This window comes from Patella vulgata, chromosome 7 (genome assembly GCF_932274485.2).
Source record: "Patella vulgata chromosome 7, xgPatVulg1.2, whole genome shotgun sequence".
NCBI classification, from domain to species: domain Eukaryota; kingdom Metazoa; phylum Mollusca; class Gastropoda; family Patellidae; genus Patella; species Patella vulgata.
Window position 1 is genome coordinate 54,590,036 of NC_065885.2, and position 26,176 is coordinate 54,616,211.

Consider the following 26,176-nt stretch of genomic DNA (forward strand, 5'->3'; position numbering starts at 1 on the left):
ATATCTGAAAGTAAACAATACAACAATAAGGGAGGGATGTTTTTTATATGCCAGGTTCCCAGTATCACGATTATTGCTACAATCGAAATAGTGATTTTAATCGTGGATCGTGGTGATCCTATCAGGTCTTATTGAGATCAGCCGTAGCCATCTTGTTGATCATATCGAAACATATCAGAATGCATCTGCACGCCCGCATGTAGCAGATCGTGGATTCAATAGGAACAATCCTATCGAAACGCATCGTATTAAGAGGTAATTAAAGGAAGAGTTATACATCCTAATCAACCAATATTAAGTGTTAATTTTTAAGGACAATCCTATGGTAACCCATGGTATTAAGCTAGTATTAAGTGCTAATTAAAGGAAGAGCTATACATCCTAATCAACCAAGTGTTAATGTTTTTTGCTGAATAATAACAAGAGAATCCTTGTCAAAACATCTCTCAGTAATAAACAGTAATTGTATTCCACCGAATTCAGCGTTTAAGAGTTAAAGTTGCAATTTCATATTTTTAAGTTATATTTTTAAAATTTATTAAAATAAAGCTTAATATAGATGGTATCCATAAACAGTCCTACCTTGTTAAAGAATAATCCTATTAATCCTATAATTCACTATTGCCAGCTGAGAAATTGGCAAAAATATCATTTTCAACTTCAAATTCCAACGTTTGAAGATGGCTAATGCATGGAGGCAATAGGAAAATAAGGGAGGTAATTGCGTTATTATTTCCTGTGTCAATGATTTTTAAGGGTGAGAAATAATGCCTATGGTCGTATAATAGTAAGTTAATAACCTATTGACCAAAAGACATGAAATAATTATGTTTTGACTTTCTTAGAAAATATGAAATTCTCGCTTTAAAGAAAAACCCAAATGGTATGTCTACAACTCTTAAACTCTGTAATAAACAGTAATTGTATTCTACAGAATTCAGCGTTTAATGGAATGGAATGTCTATAACTCTTAAACACTGAATTTGTGAACCGCATTAAAGATACATTATGGGAGATTAGATAAAGAGCTGGCAGTTCTCACTATACTATTTAAAATCTAGATAATGTAAAGGGAATTTGCTGAAAATTTCAGTCAAATTGATTCACTCTGAACCGAGAATTTAACGATTGAATTTTCGGCCTAGCCTCGATCATCATTACTAAAGTCGGTACCTTAAAAAACAATCTCAATTATTCATTTCATTATTAAATCATGAATGAAAGTTGAGCAGCAATTCAAGATCCTAATCCAGTAAATATTACAGGCTAGCGATGACATCGAGAGTTGATTGGTCTGGATAAGTTAATTAATGTCTAATTAATAATTTAGATAACATTTCAGGCCTAAAGAAAGACCTGAAATAGGCAGATTTAGCTCTTGCATAATGTATGTTTAAGGAACTTTTAACTAATTTTAATTATGTGGAACTTTTTGGACGGACAGTTTTTAATATGTAAATAACCCACGGGTCCAGCTATGTGGTTTTTACTGCGAGCACTTCGCTTTTCCACACAAAGCAAGCAGATTATTTTTCCCCACTGGGTTTTTTCTATCCACCCTGATGACACCAAACATCAGTCAGCTGGACCTCCTGTTTTAACTTGTTTTTATTATGCCAAAGAGAGACCCGCCCTCTCTTCTCACGACAGCGATTTTATTATAAGTGTATTTTAAGGTGACTTTTTGATTTTCAAGGACTTTTTTATTTTGGTGTTTTTAACAATTTTTCAACCCTTTAAGTGTAAATAATGAAATTAAATCAGCCTTACAATAATAGCATATTTCCAGGGCTGTATGTCATTTTTCGGTGCTAATCAAAAAGTCCAGTTTTGCCAAATTTAATTAGCAAATTTAAAAATTGATTAGCAGTTTTTCAGTTTCAACATAAAACACCTAAATAACAAGATATTACTTTAATTTTAATTCATAACAAATGATTAGATTTCATTCTTAAATCTTAAGATATTTTTAACACTGCTACAGGTAGCTGTGACAGTTTGTGAATGGGATGTAAGACTTTTGGTTAGGTCTTATGTCTGAAGCCAATTCTTGGCAGTGGCTTCCAAAGCCCAATTCATTTAATTCTTATTTCTTCATTAGAAAACAATTTCGTCTGCTTTTTATCATGTGTTACTATTTTTGTTCAATCGGGCGCACAAGGTATTTTACGAATAATCTGGATTAACTAGACAAATGCGATATATAAACAATAATATGTGAATTCTTACTTAGATTTATCATTTTATCATTTATCATTTATTTTGTTTATATTTTATTTACAATACATGGAGGATAAACTGGACTTATTTTTTTTTCAAATTGAATACTGATATAATTACTCGAAATTGACACGTCTCCTAGCGTGAGTGTTACTACTCGATTCCCTATGTCCGGTTTAATAGTCCCTATTCATAGAGTTATGTCCCTGTATTATATAGTATAATGAATTGTGTCTGGGTAGTCAAGAAAAAAATGTCACACAGAGAATTCAGTTTTGCTTATAAAATTTTATTTGATACTTTATACACGTTGTGAAAACATTCTAGTCTTCAAAATGTGGATAAATCTTCGTATTAATATCCAAAATGACAGACATACTACTGCGAATCAAAACCGTTAGATTTTAATTTTTGATTAGCAAAGGACAAAATATGTATCTCGCAAATTGCCCTACGATACTGGTTGTCGGCAGCCCCGCATATTTACTGTATTGTATGTTACTTCTGTAATAAACAACCACAACAGAATGGTGTTATTTCCTGTGTTTATCCAGTTCAATTACTACATACGAAATGCAACTCAAACAATTTACTAACAGTTGTATCACTATTACCGATGACTTATATATATTGAGCCAATGAAAATGCTTATATGATTGCATGCCCCGCTCTATTCGTCAACTTGAATGATAACACCACTGACCTTGAACAGGTGCATGTTAAGACTGCCATTAATGGCCAAGAGTATACGGAACAGTAAAAATATTAGTAATACACCGGAAAATATGGTAATGGGTTTGTTTTTCATGAAGTGTACGTAAAACTACATACTCACAAACACAAAAGATTTGTATTGTAAAATTTTTGATTTACATGTGAAACAGGACCCAGAAGTACTTTAAATGAAGTTCTACTTTTCTGCATTGACTGGGCTAATGAAGATGGGCTTACACCATGCAGTGTGCTATGGTTGTTTTATTTGTATACAGGACCTTGAATTTTTATCCCATCTGTACGGCTAGACACAGTTCTTGTCAGACGCCCCGTTTTGTATCACCAACAAGGGAAAACTTCGCTAAAAAATCCAGAGGAACTTTCTTGGAGAGCACTAGGAGTGAACTTGAGACATCTTGGACGGTGAACCAGTGTCTTATTCACTGAGCCACTGCGGCTAACAGTGAGGCTGATGTCCCCCGCCGAAATCCCCAAATAAATAGATGACACAAGGAAATTGCTTATCTCTGCTTAGTTTTAGCTCGATATGTTAATGATTGAACTCAATCAAGACGAACATTTAAACATTCTACCTCAATTAGAAGCAGAGTTGTTATGTTTCAAAGTCTTGACCAATCAAAATGCTTATTGCTCCTTAGCCTAAGCAGATAATTCTCATCATCGAACTTAGTCAAGGTATTGATGTGATGAAACTATACACCAAAGTTCATCACTCTCACTTAATTAGAACTAAAGTTATCGTGTCCCAAAGCATCAACCTATCAAATTGCTTATCTTTGCTTACCCTAAGCGGAAAATGCTCATCTTCGAACTCCATCAAAATATTGACTGAATAAACACCTACACCAAGTTAGAACATTCTAGGTCAATTAGAAGGAGAGTTATTGTGTCCCAAAAAGTGTGACGAACAGACAAAACAGACAGACGGACGAACCCATTTCAATAGTCCCCTGCTTTCTTCGAAAGGCGGGGGACAACAAAGACTACCAACTTTATCTGGATCTAATGCTTGAGAGATATTACATTGATCAGGTGAGGATACTTGCCTTTTTGACATAAAAAAAATCTTTGGTTCTAGTAAGTACATAGTGTAGTATTGCCAAACGGGTCGGCCATGATGCTCTTTGAAAATATTTTAATAAAGTTTCAGGATTGAGAGATATTTTCCATACAATTCCACTTCTCTGATCATATACAAGATTACTACCTATAATAATAATAATAATATGTCCATTTATAAACAAAACACTGCCATAATGAAAGCAAATTTCTATTCAAAATTATGACTGGTCAATAGTCCGATTAACAACCAATACCTAACTGCGTAACAATATCATTCGGGTTAAAACAGAGCTCTAAATATGTTTACATAACGTTACGTTATGACTCAGGAAATTTACTACACCCAATTAACCAGTGCATAGCAGACTATTGCAGAAAAACTAATTGTGTGACAAACAAGGCTATCAAAATGACTACGATGTAAACAATACTGTTTGGAGATGAAAATTTACTTTCACCGTTTTTAATACCTTCAAGCACTGTCAAAAGTTTTAGGGAATACCCAAGATTTAATGAAGGGCTGTCATGTTGCTGTTGAGATTTAATTGAACTGGAAGGACAGACACACTCTCTCAAAACCTTAAGTATCAGAAATCAATCCAGCAATGGCCAGAGAGGGATTTTCGGGCCATTGCTTCAGGAATATGAATACAAGAGTGTCGTAAGTTTTCAAGTAAGGAAGAATTGACCGAGTATTGGAATTCTGTGGAGAGAAAAATGAGGTGTAACATCCACTCGACCCAAACTAGGTCATTTTGGGACTAACACATGGTTCAATTTTATTTCAATAATTCGCTTGCGTGTAGGGATCTTAAGCAGTGGGAGGAAACCAGAGGTCCCGGAGAAAACCCACGAGGTTGGAAAGGCGAAGCTACTCCTTGTTATATACAACCTGGGAATCAAAACCATGGCAGTTGACTCAATGACAGACCTTATGATACAGCACGCACAACGTGCTAACCATTCGACCCCACCCCCCATTGATTGTAGGAGTTTTCATACATCAGATACAAAACTTTTATACATTTTACACATATTTTGTTTACCCCAGTTTAGTAAGATATTTTTTTTTCAAAGAATATGACAACCATTTCTTTCAATATATGTTTTAAGTGGTGATATGCATAATGAAAACTATAAATTTAAATGAAATGAAATGAAATGGGGTTTAACGTCCTACTGTTCTGCTCCTATACTGGGCTAATGAAGACGGGCATATGCCATACAGTGTGCTATGAGGGAAATTTTGCCCGGGCAGCGGCACTATCGCCTACTCTTATATCGAATTCCAACTGCCAGGGGATCTTTTACGTGCATTCCAATATATACACGGGACCTCGGTTTTTCATCTCATCCGAAGGACTAGACAGCTGTCCTTGTCAGGCCCTTCGTCCTGCATCACTGACAAGGGGGAACCACGCCGGAAAATCTGGATGAACTTTCTCGGCCAATGCAGGGATCGAACACCCGACCTCCAGGCTAGCGAGCCAGCGTCTTACCCACTTAGCCACGTGATCCCCACTATAAATTTAACTGAATTTGTGGTGATGTGTTATTGTATGTTCTCTAGTCAGTCAATGTCACTGCCAAACAAGACTGGCAAATAGAACTGACGAGAGCTGTGGTATAGCCATTAAATGAGAGCTTTGATATAGCCATTTCTGCAATAGCAAGTCTCAGAAGCTGAGAGCATAGCCAATAATTAGTCTCTTATATATTAAGTTCAAAATTGTTTTTTTAATGGTCGAGAACGAGACATTAAGTACTACATTGATACTGCACATGTGTTGCTTCAATATATTATGCAATGCCTTTAGCTCGTGACCATTAAACAACTTAAAATACAGACACTATCTGGCACACGCTTTGCACTGAAATACGTCACACGAGTCCAATATTTCATCAAGTATAAATAATGTTCGACTGGCAAGTTGCCCATACATTATTTGAAATAACGGTACGCCAACATGAAAGGATGACTTCATATCTGTATTTTAATATATATTAATGTATGATTTATAGTATATCTGATAATGTATTTTAAATATTTGATTTCAAGTGAAGAGCCCCGGGGAAGAACGATTTTAGTCACTTTATGAACATACCCCAGTTAATGGCGCCATCTGGTAGCAAATTGTATAAGCTTTCTGTGGTACAATGAATTTCAGGTAAAAATGATCGAAGTCACATCAAACCAAGGCCCTTCTGAAATGGCCTCCCGAACAAATACGTCCATTGTACCCTTTATTTGACCTTAATTTGGCTGAAAAGTTGAAGTCAGTTGTTGAACTGGTAATTATGATTCGTATTAAACATAATTTTGAAGTTGTAATTAAACCCACTCGTTGTTCTGTTGGCATCAAGCATTCTCTTCCAAAAGTCTGTTTTGCCTTTTATGCAAAAAGACCAACATGTGACTTAGATCGTTCTTCCCCTGGACTCTTCATGTATATCTGATAATATACCTGATGATTCTCGTGTAAAGCCAAAACAAGATGTCAGTGAGCGTATCGTTAAAGAATTCTCGCTCATCACAGACATAATAATAGGTAGACTGGAAGTAGTAATGGACGACTCGTTATCCTCTTCAGGTAATGTGGAAGACATGGACAGTGTTAATGGACTAGTATCTAGTGATGAGGTGTGGTCTGGAGATAAAACTCTCCTGTCATCCTGTAATGATTGTATGTCGGTATCAAGCGACGTTTCATTAGATCGGGAGTTGTCACCAGGGTTTGATAATGATGATGTGGAAGTGACTAGTTCCAGTTCATTTAGCCCACCTGTAAAATAAGAAAAGATTGGTTGCCAGGCAATGAAACATCCACCTACCAGGGAGGGGCCTTATGCACAAAAACTTAAACTGAAATATTTTAAGAATACAGCCTTTTCATAGGCCAAGAGCTAAAATTTATACTAGGAATTTAAAGCCTAACCAATGAAAAGGCTGCATCGTTAAAGTATTTAAACTTTAGTTTTCGTGAATAAGGCTCCTGCAATTTTGTGGCTCAGCCATTTTGTAATAATAATCCCAATTTTCTTGAACTGCCTTGATTGAACTACTATAACATATATAATAATAAGACTAAGTTCAGTTACATCAATACTGTCTGTGATAGATTGCCATTTGTGGTTTCAAATATAACTCACAAGACTTGCTGTGAAATGAAACAGGGTTTAACGTCCTACTTTTCTGCACCAACTGGGCTAATGAGTACAGGTAGTAGTAGTAGTATCCTGGTGTTTAACGTCTGCTTCCACATAAGTGATATCGCAGACAAGAAATAGGAGAGCCGAAGCTGCTTCCTGTTTTTAGAATATGATTTTGTAATCTTTCCGTTTTCGGCCTTAGGCCATGGATTGAGTTTTGTGGGAAGTTCTTCCCTTTATTTAGTAAAAAAAACATATTGTTTGGTAGATGTTTTCTTCTGCTTCTGGTATACACCATGCAGTGTGTTATAGGAGGGCAATTTTGTATGGACATCGGCAATTCTGTCTTCTTTCAGTGGCAAGCTGATACCACTGACTAATGAAGCTAGGTCTTTTAGTAATGACAATTTTTGTCATTAAATCATATAGTGGCAGTATTCTAAACTAATGTTTAGTATGTATAGAAAGTCATTATAAATTATACAGTTGTCATTAATTAGCAGGTGTGTAAACTAGCTGTAAAAGATGTCACTACACGTACCTGTGTAAAAGCGTGATTATTTATAACACCTATCACTATAGAATATACAAACCTGGACAATAGTGATGCATATCATTCAATAGTCACAGCTGTAAGTAACTTGTAACATATTACTGACATAACACCTATTTAATGACTACTGCCTGATTAGTAACAATTAAAACTAACTAATTAATACACATCATGTATATAAACTGACGACCTTGATCTATTAGTGTTGTGTAATCTCATTTATAACAGTTATTTATTTCTTAGTCAACAATATCAACAGTGTTTTCATCAAATTCAAACTGTCAAGTGCTCTTTTAATGGCACACTAATGAGTAGGCTATTTGGTTGTACCGAAGTTTTTCGCACCATTCAATGGCTTGATGCTTATAGCTGCTAGATTCCAGGTTACTTAGAAATGAAATGAAATGGGGTTTAACGTCCTACTGTTCTGCTCCGAACTGGGCTAATGAAGACGGGCATACGTCATACAGTGTGCTATGAGGGACATTTTGCCCGGACAGCGGCACTACAGCCTACTCATATATCAAATTCCAAATGTCAAGGGATCTTTTACGTGCACGCCAATGGGTACACAGGACCTTGGTTTTTTGTCCCATCTAAATGACCAGACATCTGTCCTTGTCAGGCCCCCCATCCTGCATCACTGACAAGTGGGAACCACGCCGGAAAGGTTACTTAGAGAAGACTACAAATGTAGATAAACTTACTATGTAATAACATATGATGACATGGTTCATAATCTATTTAATAAATGTCTAGTTGACCTGGACTACAACCGTGTATATATATACACACACTCTTCCAAAAAAGTAGGGGATATTGAAATGCAAACACCTATGCAGGTTGTGATATGATAAATAGTCATGGACACTTGACATGCTTTGAGAGTATGTCAACCGACAACACTGCAAGAATTGGCCGTGTCACTGCAAGAGGAGTGGGTCAGATTGCCCCAAATCGTGATTGGACGGTTGATTAGGAGCATGCCACGACGAATTGCTGAATGTCTGAGGATTGGTGGAACAATTACTCATTATTAAGGCAAAAAACAAAAACGTCCATTATTTCACTTTTGACAGTGTATCTCTTTGCGAGTGAAATGGGGCCGTCAGATAAGCTGCCCATATGAACTGTTTATGTTCATGTGTAAGCAATTGGCCTGTTTTAACATACACTAGTTACCTCTAATAAAAACAGCAGTGCATTTCCGCAGTTTTGTATTGTTTCTGAATATCCGCAACTTTTTTTGAAGAGTATATATATGATGATATCATGGTTCATAATCTATTGTAACATTTAATAAATATGTCTAATTGACCTGGACTACAACCGTATATATACTTACTATGTAATAACATATGATGACATGGTTCATAATCTATTGTAACATTTAATAAATGTAAAAATACACCTGGAAGTAGAACACCTAAATATCCACCTGTTGATAAATATATATATTATAATTATAAACACCAACAAAACCACATACACCAACCATTTATTATAACACGGGGCCGTTTGGTTCAACTTATCTGGAGGTTCGAAGTGGCAACAGACAAGAAATTATAACTCTTCAAATTCACACAACTAAAGCTGTTCATTCCAATGTGCAACATATGCACACCAAGGGTATCATTGAAATTTTGCCTGGACAGTGAAACTACAGCCTAATCTTATTTCAAATTCTCGCAACTTGTACATAAGAAATGAAATGAAATGAAATGGGGTTTAACGTCCTACTATTTTGCTCCAAACTGGGCTAATGAAGACAGGCATACACCATACAGTGTGCTATGAGGGAAATTTTGCCCGGAAAGCTGGCACTACGGCCTACTCTTATATAGAATTCCAACTGTCAAGGGATCTTTTACGTGCACGCCAATGTGTGCACTGGACCTTGGTTTTTCGTACTATCCAAATGACTAGACAGCTGTCCTTGTCAGACCCTCCGTCCTGCATCACTGACAAGGGGGAACCCTTGTACATAAGACCTTGTATTTCCGTTCTATTATAAGGACTAGTTCCTGTTCCTTGCTCTATCCTACACCGCTCACAATGGAAAACCATTAACCAGTACATTTCACACAATTATAGGTACTAACTCATATTATTTTCCGTTAACAAAAATTGGATTAATTTGACACTCACCACACCATTGAAAATGAACTCTTTTATTTTTTATAACTGATTTACGTAAACCATTTACACATCCATGTAATGTTTTAGCTGAAAAAGAAAATTAGAACAAAGACTACTAATAAAACATGTATAAAGTACGACAGGATAGAGGAATTGAGGAGATAGCCATGGATGGCACTGATATAGTTGACACATCTAACACCATAACAGGCCCTTACTCTTAATGGTACTTTCTAGATAGGTCCTCAAATGACATTAACTTCTTTATGGGCCCCGAGCCTACCATACTCACGGACGCCTTCTCAGTCCTTGTTTGTACTTCTAAATGTGACAACTCCAATTTAACAGAAGTAATAGCATTTAAGATACATATTGGGAGAATTTTATAGAGAGTTGGCCATTCTTGCTATAACAGTTCAAAAGTAGATGATGAAAGAAGAATATATTGAAAATTTCAGTCAAATTACTTTATTCTGAACATAGTTATCATCGTTGTAATATTTGACTAGAAATGGTAGTGAAATGTGCCTTCACCTTGGCCGATCGTTTGATTGACAGGCGTTAACTCCACCTACATATCTCGATTATCAAGTAATGTTTTCAATGGCATGCGGAAACACTCTACAGCGGCCTCGCTAAGTAGACTCTATCATTTAGCCTCGATCTAACTGACGTATTCTCATCAGGTTGCGTCATATTTGAATTAATCAATAAGTGAAATCCGATTTAAATCCGAGCTGTAGCCGAGCCATCCGTGGGTCTACAGAGTTGATTTTGGGCTTGTTGTTTAAATAAAGATCTAATTTATAATTTCTATAACATCTGAAGCCTAAATTAAGACTTGCAATAATCAGATTTTGCTCTTGCATAATGTATGTTTAGTAATTGAACTGGAATATACAGGTCACAGTTCTTTGGAATACGATTTACTGCTTATTACTGAGCAACATTTCAACTGGGCTTCTCTAGTCATTATAAAATCATTTTAAATCCGTACTAAAAACTCATTTTTTTAGCATAACATATTATCAGTTTTATTTATTATATTGGAGTCATTTAAGCAATTTAAAATTTTTGTTTTGTTCTTAGACTCTTTTCTGAATTATTCCTTTTATTTGTGGATCTACTTTAAACGTAAATGTTCTTTATATACGTGCATTTTTTTTTTTTTCACGATGCTCTGTGATATTTTATTGTTTTTCATTTTATGTTGTACCGCCTATTGAGATCTATGTTGATGTAATTGCCGTTAAATAATAAATATTATTATTATTATTATCAAGCAATGCTTCATAAAGAACCTTGATAGAGAAGCCTAGTTGAAACGTACAGAAGCAATTATATGTCATAGAATTGTGACCTGTACAATGTAAGTCCTTTGACATTCAATAGCTTAAAATTAAAACACAATTTAGAGTAAGTCCTGGAATGCAAACAACAGAATTAAATGTTTCTTAACATGTCAATAATCAAACTGATATCAACAGTCTCAATCCAAAAATAAATAGTTGACAGTCATTAATTCCTTGCGCATTTATCTTTTTATATATACTATTCAAAAAAAGTAGGGGATATATGATTTTGGGGGCATAATACTAAAATATGCAAATGACTACGAAAAAAGTCACTATAGAACCTAACAGAAGAAACATTTCCAGTTACATGTGACGCCCAAACGCACCAATAGCTACCGCATGGAATGCAGGTGATGCTTGGGATCATCATGGGGGTCCAACCCAAGATTTGCACGACTCTGACTTTGAATGTTACAGTCATTGTGGCATTGAATTCCAGGGTGGAAACATCAGTTTAATTGTTTTAGTGACCAGAAAACAAATTTTGATATGCGTCGGCTTACCCAAAATGAAAGGTTACGTGCCCTTGGCATGCTACAGATCGGCACAACACAGGCGGTTGTGGCGCGGCCGATGAATGTTTCTCAGTCTGTCATAAGCAGGCTATGGTCCAGATACCGTGATACACAATCTGTACAGGACAGACCACGCTCAGGTCGACCAAGGGCGACAACTCAAGCCCAGGATCGATTTATCCGTACCTTGGCCTTGAGAAATCGTGTCATCACAGCAAATCAGATCAGCGCTCGTCTTCAAACAGACACTGGTGTGAGAGTGAGTGGCCAGACGATTCGGAATCGACTGCATAGGGGTCACCTTCGCGCCCGACGTCCTCGCGTGATCCCTTGTTTGAGAGATCATCACATTCAGGCAAGACGTCGTTGGTGTAGGGATCGTCAACACTGGGATAATCGACACTGGAGCAATGTGATGTTTTCAGATGAGTCAAGGTTCACTGTTGATTTTTTGGACAGACGTAGGAGGGTGTGGCGTCGTCGAAACGAGCGCTTCCAAGACGTTAACGTCATCAGACATGATCGATTTGGGGGTGGTTCTGTTATGGTGTGGGGAGGCATCACTGTTGCTGGAAGAACGGCTTTACATGTTGTTGCAGGGCGTGTTACAGGCCAGTACTACCGAGACAACATCTTGGCAGTCCATGTTGTGCCGTTCGCACGACGTCATTGCCGCCGTTTCATCTTCCAGGATGACAACGCAAGATGTCACAGGGCCAGGATCGTTACAGGTTACCTCCAACAACAGAACATCACCACATTACCTTGGCCAGCACTGTGTCCCGAACTCTCCCCCATCGAGCATGTCTGGGACATGCTTGGACAGAGGTTACGTCAACGTCAACAACGTCCTGCCAATGTCCAAGAACTTGCTGCTGCGTTGCAACAGGAATGGAACAATCTGGACCAAAATGACCTTAGACGTCTCATTAGGAGTATGCCACGTCGGATCAATGCTTGTTTGGCAAACAGAGGAGGATTTACCCGTTACTGACTTGGTTGTGATGCTGTGGTAACTTTGCTGTTTGACCCCAGGTATCATTTTACCCTTATAATGGTCAGTCTGTGCCTTACTTAGTCTAACGATCATTTGGAATAAATCGATGAATGTGAACTTCATTTCATTTTGTCATTTGTTTCTTCGTCAGTTTCATTAGGTGACTTTAATAACACTTAAAAATCAAATATCCCCTACTTTTTTTGAATAGTATAGCATCCAGAAATCAAATTGTTTATCACTCTACTTAAAGATGGGTTCCCATAAAAGTATTTATCGGGTGGTTATTTCCAATAAAAGTATGGCAATTTCGGTATATATGGAAAGTAGAGATATCCAATCTTACTAGAAAAATTCTGGATTCCCCGAAAAACATTCATGGAGCGTATACAGGACAAAAATGTAAGGGTTCCCCTAATCAACAGCCCGACGATTAAGAACTTCTGCACGCGTGATGTCAAAGGTCACAAGCGAACATTGAGCGCTTGATGTACAAGTTGATAAACTTTATGAAGAGTTAGACGTACAATACTTTCTGAGATAAAAATGACGGAAAAAGATGCGGGAAGTGAATAATCCGAGAATTTAATTAGGATTCGATATTTGTAATAAATAGTAAGCGATTAAAGACAACATCGTCTTATGTATGCAATGAATTCTCCTCTGACTCCCAAGACGTGACATAAACATGTCCTGGTTTGATCGAATTTTAATAGCAGTGCATTCCTTCGCAATTACAATGTTTGAGAAGGATTTGAAGCCTAATTATGACAAACTAATTAGTTTGAATATGTTTTTGGTCCATATATACCATTAAATCACCCAGTTTGTACGCGGGAACCCATCTTTAATGTGAGCAAAACCTAGAAAAAACATCTAAAAAACGCACTTCAATTTCGGAATTTGATAGTGATGACAAAAGTTTTACGGACAGACAAAGAGACTGACATTTTAATATGTGGGGGTTAATTAGCATTAATCAGCATTAAATATCATGGAGCTTAACTATGGCAAGTTTTTAAGTCTGTTAAATAGGATGGGGCACATACCTCATGCCCCTCCCTCTAGCTCTGCTACTGAAATTGGGGTCACCGCTAATTAATATAAAATTTGAAACTTACCATGATGAACCATACAAATATAATAATCAATATCAAAAATATCATCTTTCTCTTCAGGCGGTTTCTATAAACAAAACAAAGAGATTTCTAGTATGGGGCTACAAACAGAGCAAATTCTAGATTCTTGTATTCAATTGAGAGACAGAGAGAGAGAGAGAGAGAGAGAGAGAGAGAGAAATGGGGTTTAAAGTTCACTTGACACAAACTAGGTTATTTCGGGACTAACATATGGTTTATTTTTTTCATTTCAATAATTCACTTGCGCGTAGGGGTCTTTAGCAGTGGGAGGAAACCAGAGGACCCGGAGAAAACCCACAAGGTTGGACAGGCAACCCTACTCCTTGTCACGTACAACCGGGGAATCGAAACCCCGCCAGTTGACTCGATGACAGACCGTATGTTACAGCACACACGTGCTAACCATTCAGCCATCCAATACCCCTTATTCAATTGAAAATATGCCGTTATTCATATCATATATAACATTGAGATAAAATGTTATGGAGTTTATTTAATATTCTACTTAACTGCACAAACATGGCCTTGTCGAGTTCCAAATGTCAAGGGTTCTTTTATGTGGACGTCCACGTGTCCACAGGACCCTGTTTTTTTTTTATCTTATCCAACGATTAGATACTTTTCCTTGCCAGAACCAAAATCTTACACCACTGACAAGGGGAAGCAATGCTTGAAAATCCCAAGGAACTTTCTCAGCCAACACCAGGATCGAACCTGTGAACTCTGTCGAGTTAATGTGTTGGAAAAGTGTAACAGGTGGAAAGGCCGAGCGGGAGAACAGTCAAATTTCAAATTTCCCACGGCTTAATCCACGCTAATATGTACACAAATTAATTATTTAACATTTAATTAAGAAAACGAAACAATAATCTCAACAGTAGATAATGGGGATACTCGATTAAATGTTCCGGAATTAAATTCTTTCAATTCCGAAAATAGTGTCAATCGATTGAAAAGGAGAATTACGGAGTACAGCGCATGTGCCGACTGCATAAAAAATATCTTAACCAATCATGGCAGCTGAAACATATTTGTTACTTAAAATACGTCACGATTCTACTCACACCACCGCAGCTGTCGGGACTGGCAGAACTGTGACAGGACTGAATTCCGTATCACTTGATTGCTATTCTGTCAATTCAGGATGTTCCGACTGACAATCGGGCACCCCCCAATCTCTCGATTAGCAAAAGTTAAAGATGGCACAAGTTAGTTACATGTAACAAAGGTTGTAGACGAAACTTTTAATCAAAACGACTATAGCTTGTCCATAAAAAAAAAAATAAATCAAAACTGACTATTTAATATATGTTCTTATGATACAGCAGGCACGTGCTAGAGAGAGAGAGAGAAATGGGGTTTAACGTCCACTCGACACAAACTAGGTCATTTCGAGACTAACATATGGTTTAATTTTTTTATTTCAATAATTTGCTTGCGCGTAGGGGTCTGCACGCACGTGCTAATCATTTGGCCACACACACACCCCCCCCCCTTCCCTCAAAGGAAAGGAAAGAAATGAAATGGGGCTTAACGTCCTACTGTTCTGCTCCGACCGGGATAATGAAGATGGGCATATGCCATACAGTGTGCTATGAGGGAAATTTTGCCTGGACAGCAGCACTATGGCCTACTCTTATATCGAATTCCAACTGCAAAGGGATCTTTTACGTGCATGCCAATGTGTACACAGGAACTCAGTTTTTTGTCCCAGCTGAATGACTAGACAATACCTCAAAGGACATTCAGATAATTTAATAGCAAAAGACAAAAAAAACAATTACAGCCATGTACAAGAAAGAGAGGATATGATCAACGGATCAACATACACAATCTGATAACTTAATCATCATTAAAGCAGGTTATAACGTCTTTTTAATTATACGCATTACTGATTTCTAAACAAAGGAGAGCTTACACAACCGACGAAACACAAAGGGTGATTTGAGTGTTTGTGGTATTAAATCCTAAACACAGACAATTTGGCGCCGTTTTTTTTGCAGGGATTGTACTGATAAATTAAATAATGTATCCAATCATAGTTAAAGTTAATTAAAGGCTCAATACCACTCTTGTTGTAACTGAATAATATGTCCCAATCTTTATTCTGGTCAACAAATTGTACTATTTTAGAATATTTCAATTAATTGATGATACAAATTTCATCTTAACACACCTTATTTAAAAATTTTGAAAAATTCAACATAATGGTTTGAAACGTCTAACGTAAACCTTTTCAAATGAAACTTCGATTTAAAAATATTTTCTAACCCTCTGGACAAGTAAAATAGGATGTAATGGATAATTTACACAACAGGTAGGACACTTAAACATCTAGTACTTAGATAGAGATATTATTTATTTTCTGGAGCTTTCAAGCCAGCAAGAGTGTTATTGTCCCTTTAAAGTTGCAATTTCATATTTTTAAGTTATATTTTTAAAATTTATTAAAATAAAGCCTTAAAATAGATGGTATCCATAAACAGTCCTACCTTGTTAAAGAATAATCCTATTAATCCTAATTCACTATTGCCAGTTAAGAAATTGGCAAAAATATCATTTTCCTCTTAAAATTCAAAAGTTTGAAAAAAGCTACTCCATGGTGGAGAATAGAAAACAAGGGAGGTAATTGGGAGGTAATTGTGTTATTATTTCCGGTGTAAATGAGTTTTAAGTGTGAGAATGACACCTATGATCGTATAATAGTGAGTTGACAACCTATTGAGCAAAAGACATAGAAATAATTATGTTTTGACTTTCTTAGAAAATATGAAATTGTAACTTTAAGTGAAATGAAATGAAATGAAATGGAGTTTAACATCCTACTCGGCTAATGAAGATAGGCATACACCATACAGTGTGCTATGAGGCACTATGGTATACTCTTATATCAAATTCCAACGATCAAGGGATCTTTTACGTGCATGCCAATGTGTACACGGGACCTCTGTTTTTCATACCATCCAAATGACTAGACAGCCGTCCTTGTCAGGCCCTCGGTCCTGCATCACTGACAAAGGAGAGCCATGGTATCAAATCCCTGGTTGTACGTGACGAGGAGTAATGTCGCCTGTCCATCCTCGTGGGTTTTCTCCATGTCCTCCGGTTCCTTCCACTGCTAAAGACCCCTACGCGCAAGTGAATTATTGAATCAATTACTTCCTAATAACTCTGGTTCTGTGTTATCAAATCACAGTGGTGGCTTAGCAGTATTCTACAAGAAAACTTTGAATGTATCTTCTGTTACATCAGCTATATATTAATTACCAAAGTTTTGAAGTTCTTCATACCTTACTCAAATCCAACAATGATAATATACATCTTGTGTGTTTGTATCGACTGTCAAATAGAACATCAACTAGTGTCTTTCTTAGTGAATTTTCGGACCTTTTATTGGATATATCTTCTAAACCTGGTAAGATTTTTATAACTGGTGATCTTAACATTCATCTTGATGAGTTTGATGATACTGTCTCTGACGAATTCCGTAATATATTTAACTCTAATATAGTTAATCTACAGTTTGTAGTGCCACAAGGATCGGTATTAGGCCCACTTCTGTTTACAGCCTACAATACACCTTTAGGTAATATTATTAAAACCATAATCTGGACTATCACTGTTATGCCGACAATACACAACTATATTTAGCTTAATCAAGTGATATTTGCAACCTTGAAAACTGCGTCTTATCAATAAAAGAATGGATGACAAACAATTTCCTGAAACTAATTAAATGACAATAAAACTGAAGTGCTTATTATTGGATCAAATCAAAAACTAGAAAAATTGTCCATTGATAAAATTCAAGTTTATAATTGTGAAATGTCTTCTGCTAAGATTGTTAGAAATTTAGGTGTTTATTTTGACAGTGAATTTAACATGGGTAACCATATATCGTCTATCTGTAAATCAACAAATTTTCAACTGTATAAAATTGGTCATATAAGAAACTTCATTGACACTGAAACCTGTAAAATGCTTGTGAATACTCTTGTTACGTCTCATTTGGACTACTGTAATTCCCTGCTATGTAATCTTCCTGCAAATAAGTTGTCTCTCCTCCAGAAAATTCAGAATAAAGCCACACAAATCATTACCAGAACTAAACCTATCGATCACATTACCCCTGTTTTACATGATCTACATTGGCTTCCTATATCACACTGTATCTCTTTCAAAATACTTATTACATTATCTCCCTATATATCTAACATATTTTGATTGTTATCGTATGCCATTTTAATTTCTTTTATCATCCATTTAATTTTATTTTTTCTATGTGTGATGTCCACAAAATGTTAACTGCACCATTGAGCAGTATTTTATATTGGTAATAGGTGCATTATGAATAAATTATTATTATTATTATGCCTGACGTATAAAACACATCAAATATTTCCTAACATAGAAAAGTAAGCATTGGATTACTTTGTTACTTCCATGCTTGCCAAATTAATACAGAGAGAGAGAAATGGGGTTTAACATCCACTTGACACAAACTAGGTAATTTTGGGACTAACAATTGGTTCAATTTTATTTCAATAATTCACTTGCGCGTAGGGGTCTTTAGCAGTGGGAGGAAACCAGAGGACCCAGAGAAAACCCACAAGGTTGAACAGGCGACCATACTCCTTGTAACGTACGACAGGAGAATCGAAACCATGCCAGCTGACTCAACGACAGGCGTTGTGATACAGCGCGCACATGCTAACCATTCAGCCATCCAACCCTCTCAAATTAATACAAGTGTGTGTATGTGATCCAAGTGATGATTTGCACAGATAACATGTCTTATGATCTTAACAAAGTCACCTTGCCGATGAATGTTTCCTCTTTGCCACATACAGAGAGAGAGAGAGAGAGAGAGAGAGAGAGAGGGGGTTTAACGTCCACTGAACACAAACTAGGTCATTTCTGGACTAACATATGGTTTAATTCTATTTCCATAATTTCCTTATTTGTAGGGGTCTTTAGCAGTGGAGGGAACCGGAGGACCCGGAGAAAACCCATGAGGTTAGACAGGCAATGCCACATATAAGGTAAATCTGCCTATTGCAGGTCTTGCTTTAGGCCTTAAAGGTTATATAAACTATTAATTAGCCATCTTATCTGTCCCATTTTGATTGGATTTGAATCCGATCTGCTGTTCAACGTCTGTTGATGATTAAACACAAAAATGGATAATCAAGACTTTGTTAATTATCGTGATAGCGCTAACAATGACAATCGAGGCTACAAAAATTTTAAAATAAGGTTTTCTCGGCCTTGATTGAAGCAAGTTAACTGAAATTTTCAGCATATTCCCTTTACCTCATCTAGTTTGAACTATTACAGTGAGAACTGACAGCTCTTTATCTAATCTTCCATAATGTATCTTTAATAAAGTCACTCTGTCAGTGTATAAAGACGTGTTAATACTAACCTCAGATTTTCTGGCTTGTAATAAATGCTGATAACAAATACAAACTGTTCCATTAGATTGGGACAGAACTTGAATATTTAAATCTATGTCTGAATAAAATAAACAAAAATTAATTAACGAATGTATGTCTAGTGGCCACTATTACATGCTTCACAGAAGTAAAATCGTTTGTCTTATATACCAGATTCAATGGTTTTCTTCAATTAGACCAAAGATTCCCAATCTTTATCCAAATGAAATGAAATAGGGTTTAACATCCTAATGTTTTGCTCCAACTGGGCTAATGGAGACAGGCATACGCCATACAGCGGCACTACAGCCTACTCTTATATCCAATTCTAACTGCCAAAGGTTCTTTTACATGCACGCCAGGGGATCTCGGTTTCTCATACCATCCAAAAGACTATACATTGTCCCTTGTCAGGCCTTCTGTCCTGCACCACTGAAAAAGAGGGAACCACACCGGAAAATCAATATCAAATTTCTTGGCCAACGCAGGGACTGAATACAGGACCTCCAGGTTAGCGAGCCAACATCTTACTCACTGAGCCACCGTGGCTCCCCCCACCTTTATCAATCCATTTTCAACTTATTGAACATTTGTCTCGAAGCTAGTTAAATTCTTATGTCTTTTGAGATTTTGTATACCCTGATGATCGGGTTATTCGGGTGACAAGCAAATGTGCCATAAGAGTTTCTGCCTTACATAAAAGTTTCCTCCTCCCTTACATAAGAATCACCAACCATGAAATGGAATAAAGGATCAGAAGTACGACGTCTTTTTTGTATTTTGTAATTTGTTTATCGCTTAATGTGCTGTCTACAACTTTAACTAAACTAGGGTTACCTCCGCTTACACTGAGGTTGATAGAGCAGGCCATGTTTTTTAAGAAACTTACCAGAAGGGCCAGTCATGATTGCGAAGCACAGGGAGGACGAAAAAGGATATTTTTGCAGCCCTTATTTCAGTGAAAATAAAAGTACAGTCATGCCTATTGAGATGTAATATTATCAGAACCAATAGAATGGTGGTGTTTGTTCAATCTGTGTTTTGTTGTGCAGTAACTACCGGTATATAATAAAATTCATTGAAAGTAATGGGTGTAAGAATAGAAATATTCTTACCAGGAATTCCTGGGTTTAACGGTATATCAGCATAACGGCACCTAAAATTAAAAAAAAAATCAATTTTAAAGGGGAATTATGGGATATTAGATAAAGAATTGACAGTTCTCGCTATATAATGTTTAAAAATAAAAAACGTAAAGAAAATATGCTTATTAACCAAGATATAAGCGATTGAATTTTAGGCCTAGCCTCGATCATCATTACTAAAGTCTTAATTATCCATTTTGACATTAAATCATTCATCAAAAAATGTATTCCAATCCAGTAAATATCGCAGGCTAGCGATGGCATCAAACATTGATTATGGTCTTGAAAAGTTAATTAATATCTAATTAATAATTTAGATAACATTTCAGGCCTAAAGAAAGAACAGCAATAGGCAGATTTAGCTCTTGCATAATGTATGTTTAATTGGGAGCCATGAAGGCTCAAAAAGTATGAGAAGCCATAGTGGCTAGGTGGTTAAGACGCTGGCTCGCTAGCCTGGAGGTCGGGTGTTCAATCCCTGCATTGGCCGAGAAAGTTCATCTGGATTTTCCGATGTGGTTTTCCCTTGTCAGAGGTGCAGAACAAAGGGCCTGACAAGGACAGTTGTCTAGTCCTTCGGATGAGACGAAAAACCAAGGTCCCGTGTATACATTGGAATGCACATATAAGATCCCTTGGCAGTTGGAATTCAATATAAGAGTAGGCAATAGTGCCGCTGCCCGGGCAAAATTTCCCTCATAGCACACTGTATGGCGTATGTCCGTCTTCATTAGCCCAGTATAGGAGCAGAACAGTAGGACGTTAAACCCCATTTCATTTCATTTCATTTCAAAAAATATGGCTCTGGATAACTTTTTCGATTGTAGTGTTGGTTTGAAAATTTCCTTGAGAGTTGTGAGTATGGTTTCCCATTGTCAACGGTGTGAGACCGAGGTGATCTTGTTACTCAGGAATGGAATAGAATGGATGTTTCGTCAACCATTTTGAGATAAGATGGTACTTTTAATTAGGGTTTCACACTGCGTAGCCAGTGTGAAACACTATTGTTTTTGTTCGGATTATTATTCTTCTTATTATTATTATTATTATTATTTTTCCATTTGAGCATATCTCAGAAACTACTTGTCGGATCGATTCGATGTCTTCGATTTTACTGGGAAAGTGGGTTTGACTTAAATTTTAAAGCTATTTCCAACGTTCTGCGACAATGCGAAATGTCCGAAATCACCGAAGTTGTAGTTTTTCGATATTTTGCCGTAATGTTAACAATAATTGTCGGATTGTAATATTTGATACATTTTGACTTAGCCAGAGACAAGGCACGTAGCTAAGGTTCTTTGGATTTTTTATTTTCGACAAATCTTCGGAGATATTAAGCGCCAAATTTTGAAAATATAAATTTTTACGAAAAACTTTTTTATTAATGAATATTTTTATGTGGTATTTTACCAAGGGTTAAAGGGTCATCTGATTTGACAAAAAATGGGAAAATTTTTTGTCACTGTATTTTTCCTTGGCCTTCATTGGCTAATTCAGTTTTTCAGTCCTGGATTAATTATTCATTGTTCGATTTGTATAAAACAAAGTTCATATGTTCCGCGGTCCAAAATGTCATTTTTTTTGTTACCGGTACATTTTCCTTTCGGCAACGGAAGTAACATAAATTTAGCAAAAACTGCAATTTTGAGAGTTCGGTACCACTTTTTGAAAGCAAATATTATTTTTTTCAAATCTGGTATGACTGAAAGGGTTTGCCCTGTTAATGCGCAGAAATCATCGCGCTCAGTTTTTTTTAATTTTTATTTCGTTTTCGGATCATTTCGATTTAAAGGTGAAAAAAGGTGAAAAAATGAGCTATTCACAACCCATTCAGGCTTTTCATATTTTAAAATATTTCTTCGCAACTTTCATAAACTAGTAGCAATAATCCATACGAAGAGAATGTATGTGAAAATTAATTTGTAATATGAACAGTTGCCGAGAAATAGGCAATTTTGTATGAGTCACTTTTTACGCTAGTTTGCCTGTATAAGAGTCAATTATTATTCGATTTTCATAAAAGTGACACCATTTGATGCGTAATGTCAATTTTAACAAGGTCAAACCAATTTAACATTTTCAATGTCACCGGAAATGACGTAATTTGGGCAAAAATTGTATTTATAACCTTCAAAACCAGTAATTTATTCAAATGAGTCTTATTTGTTATTTGTTTAAGATTTTGATATTTGATCCCAATCAACTAATATAATGAACCCAAACAATCATATAGATATCACAAAATGGTTTCTAACTTGTTCAGTTGCGGAGAAATAGCCCATTTTCAACAGGCAACTTTTCAAGGTTTTTGGTCCATAAAAGTGTCAATTATTATTCGATTTTCATAAAATTTTCACCGTGTGATACCTAATGTCATTTACGACTTCATTCAAGTAATTTAAGATTTTCATTATCAACTGAAGTAACGTCATTTTGGCAAAAACTGTATTTTTAGCCTTTAAAACAGATATTTTATTCAAATGAGTCTGATTGGTAATGTTTTTAAAATTATAACATTTGATTGCAATCAACAAATAGAATGAACCAATACGATCATACAGATACCACAAAATGGTTCCTAACTTTTACGATTGCAGAGAAATAGGCGATTTTCTACTAGTCACTTTTCAAGGTTTTTGGTCTATAAAAGTGTCAATCATTATTCGATTTTCATAAAATTTTCACCATGTGATGCCTGATGCCATTTATGATTTCATGGAACTAATTTAACATTTTCATTATCACCGGAAGTAATGTAATTTTGTCAGGATCACTTACACGTAACAAATGTATACAATGAATTGATATTGCTGGATTCGGTTGATTCTGCGTACATTTTATTTGATGTGTTCAATGCTTATATGGAAACCTGTTTAATGGTTTCATCGATACCGGAAGTGACATATGTTCAAGGGTAACGGGGCACTGGTGAAACCCATCATTACTGCGTCGCAGTTCTAGTTAATGATTAATTTTGCCCAAACAGTGGCATTTCTGCCTCCTCTTTGATTTTTAACTATGAAGGATCTATTTAAGGATCTACTATTGTCATTCGCTGAGGGCTTCAAAAATGCTAAAGGTTCTTCTCTACCCATGCCAAAATTTGGCCAGAAACTTCCTAGTAGTTAGACAACAGGACTACCACAACATGCTTTGTTGTTCAGATATGTAAAAAACCTTACTGGAAAGTTAGAATTTAAAGAAGAGTAGGAGAACAATGTCGTTGTCCGATCAAAATGCATTTGAATGGGAGCTCAACAGGACAACTGCCAGCCAGACAGCTGCCAATGATATCATTTGTTCTTTTGTATTTGTCATTTTTGTTACAAATATCCACTACTTAATATTTAAATATTCTTTATTATTATCCCACAGGTTCAGTTTACTTAACACATTGTCTATAATATACTCCTCAAAAAAAGTAGGGGATATTCAGAAACAATACAAAACTGCAGAAATGCAATGCTGTTTTTATTAGAGGTAACCAGTGTATGATAATAACAGGCCAATTGCCTACACATGAACATATGGGTGACTTATCCGACGACCTGATTTCACTCGCAAAGAGATACACTGTCAAAAGTGAAAACAGACGTTTTTGATTTTTGTCTTAATAATAAGTAATTGCTCATCAGCAATTCGTCGTGGCATGCTCCTAATCAACCATCCGATCAGGATTTGCAACAATCTGACCCACCCTTTTGCAGTGCCAATTCTTGCAGTGCTGTCGGGTTGACGATGACGTCGACGAACACCTCTCTCGATCAAATTAAACGTAACACACTAAACAAAGATACGCCAAACAGTTCATCTTATGCAAGACCCGATAGCAATGCTAACATGGATAGATAAACCAGCACGCGTCACTTTTTTTATCAACCCTTCCTCGAAGTGTCAAATTTGACAATGAACCCCTCCTACGTGTATGGCGCTATTGTGTGTCGCACATGTAGCTAAGTGGTTCTGTTGGGGCGATAAGTTCTTCATCTGTGAACATACCCTCAAAGCATGTCAAATGTCCATGACTATTTATCATATCACAACTTGCATAGGTATTTGTATTTCAATATCCCCTACTTTTTTTTGAAGAGTATAGCACTCACTAAGTGACTGACTGACTATTTATAATAGCACGCACTGACATAAAAGTTATCACAGGTGAATATTATGTGCAGTACCATATAAATATGACAATGTTTAGTACACAATATGCCGTCTCTGTACTATTAAGTTATGTTTTGATAATAATTACATGTATTGTACTCATCCATCAATTAATAAACTATACTAAAAATCAATGAAATTATTGGCAATAAAATGAACAGTATATATGATTACATATATATATCTTTTTAAGTATAGTTTATAACTGTTGCCTCATTTATCATTTAATAAACTATACCAAAAAGCGCAAATAAAATCACTGGCAAAAAAAACAACAGTTATAAACTATAAATAAAAAAAAATAAATAATAAAATGGTCGGCAGTTGTCCTCACCAGCTTTTGTCCAACCAGCAGTTGTCTGCCTGCAGTTGTTCCACTGAAAGTTATCCTAATTCCCATTTGAATATGATAAAAGATTTCAACTTACCTAGAAGCAGATCTGATATAAGGAAACGGAAAACTAAGAGGTACATCAAGCTGTAGGAGAAAAAAATAAAATAAACCATGAGCTAACTATAAACCTTTATTAACAGGACTGAAAAAAAAAAAATGCCATATATAACTTCTGTATAAAATTGGAATAATTATCATCTGTATAAAACTGTGAATATCATATCAGGTCAACTTAATATGTGTATAAAACAATAAACACTTACCATGTTATCAAACCTAGCATCTGCATAAAACTATAAACACTTTCCATGTTATCAAACCTAGCATCTGTATAAACACTTACCATGTTATCAAACCTAGCATCCGTATAAAACTATAAACACTTACCATTACCATGTTATCAAACCTAGCATCTGTATAAACACTTACCATGTTATCAAACCTAGCATCATTATAAACACTTACCATGTTATCAAACGTAGCATCTGTATAAACACTTACCTTGTTATCATACCTAGCATCTGTATAAACACTTACCATGTTATCAAACCTAGCATCCGTATAAAACTATAAACACTTACCATTTTATCAAACCTAGCATCTGTATAAACACTTACCTTGTTATCAAACCTAGCATCCATATAAAACTATAAACATGTACCATGTTATCAAACCTATCATCCGTATAAAACTATAAACACTTACCATGTTATCAAACCTAGCATCTGTATAAACATGTACCATGTTATCAAATCTAGCATCCGTATAAAAGTATAAACACTTACCATGTTATCAAACCTAGCATCCGTATAAAACTGTAAACATGAATATTTAGGATATACTTTGTTGACATCTGTACTGTTTCTTGTATTGTGTATATAATGTAATCGCTGTAGCTGTACATCCCACTGACACCATACAAACCTCTTCACAACATGTTCTGTCCGTGGTTGATCATTCATTATCTACAGAAATATATTAATAACAATCACATCAGTAGCAGAAATGTCAAATCTTTATTCCTATTATCATGATAATATCAATATTTGATAAATTTTTTCGATTGTTTTGCTCGACTGATTGGCATAATTCTATGTCAAATAATGAATGGTTGACAAACTCTTCAACAACCAATCATATACTGCGCTCCAAACCAAAATGTTATCAATCTGA

The 26,176-nt window shown here is 35.9% G+C and overlaps 1 protein-coding gene across 1 annotated transcript; it reads right to left on the minus strand.

Annotated features, from left to right (window-relative positions):
* Positions 1-3,928: 3,928 nt before the first annotated feature.
* LOC126828280 (uncharacterized) lies at positions 3,929-25,371 on the minus strand. The gene is made up of 9 exons (XM_056102186.1): positions 25,347-25,371; positions 25,038-25,087; positions 20,416-20,456; positions 19,291-19,379; positions 13,848-13,911; positions 9,869-9,946; positions 9,066-9,158; positions 6,483-6,800; positions 3,929-4,162 (listed from the first exon to the last, which is right to left on the minus strand). Exons 1-9 carry the CDS (start codon positions 25,347-25,349, stop codon positions 3,984-3,986), a joined length of 915 nt encoding a protein of 304 aa, XP_055958161.1. The 5' UTR covers positions 25,350-25,371; the 3' UTR covers positions 3,929-3,983.
* Positions 25,372-26,176: the final 805 nt, after the last annotated feature.

What these genes read in the sequence shown, in the direction of transcription:
- LOC126828280 (XM_056102186.1), bottom strand. An exon ending in GTTAAACCCAGGAATTCCTG is followed by an intron (nt 19,380 to 20,415) that starts GTAAGAATATTT and finishes TATTTTATTCAG; the next exon opens with ACATAGATTTAAATATTCAA. An exon ending in TATTTGTATGGTTCATCATG is followed by an intron (nt 9,947 to 13,847) that starts GTAAGTTTCAAA and finishes TTTCTTTTTCAG; the next exon opens with CTAAAACATTACATGGATGT.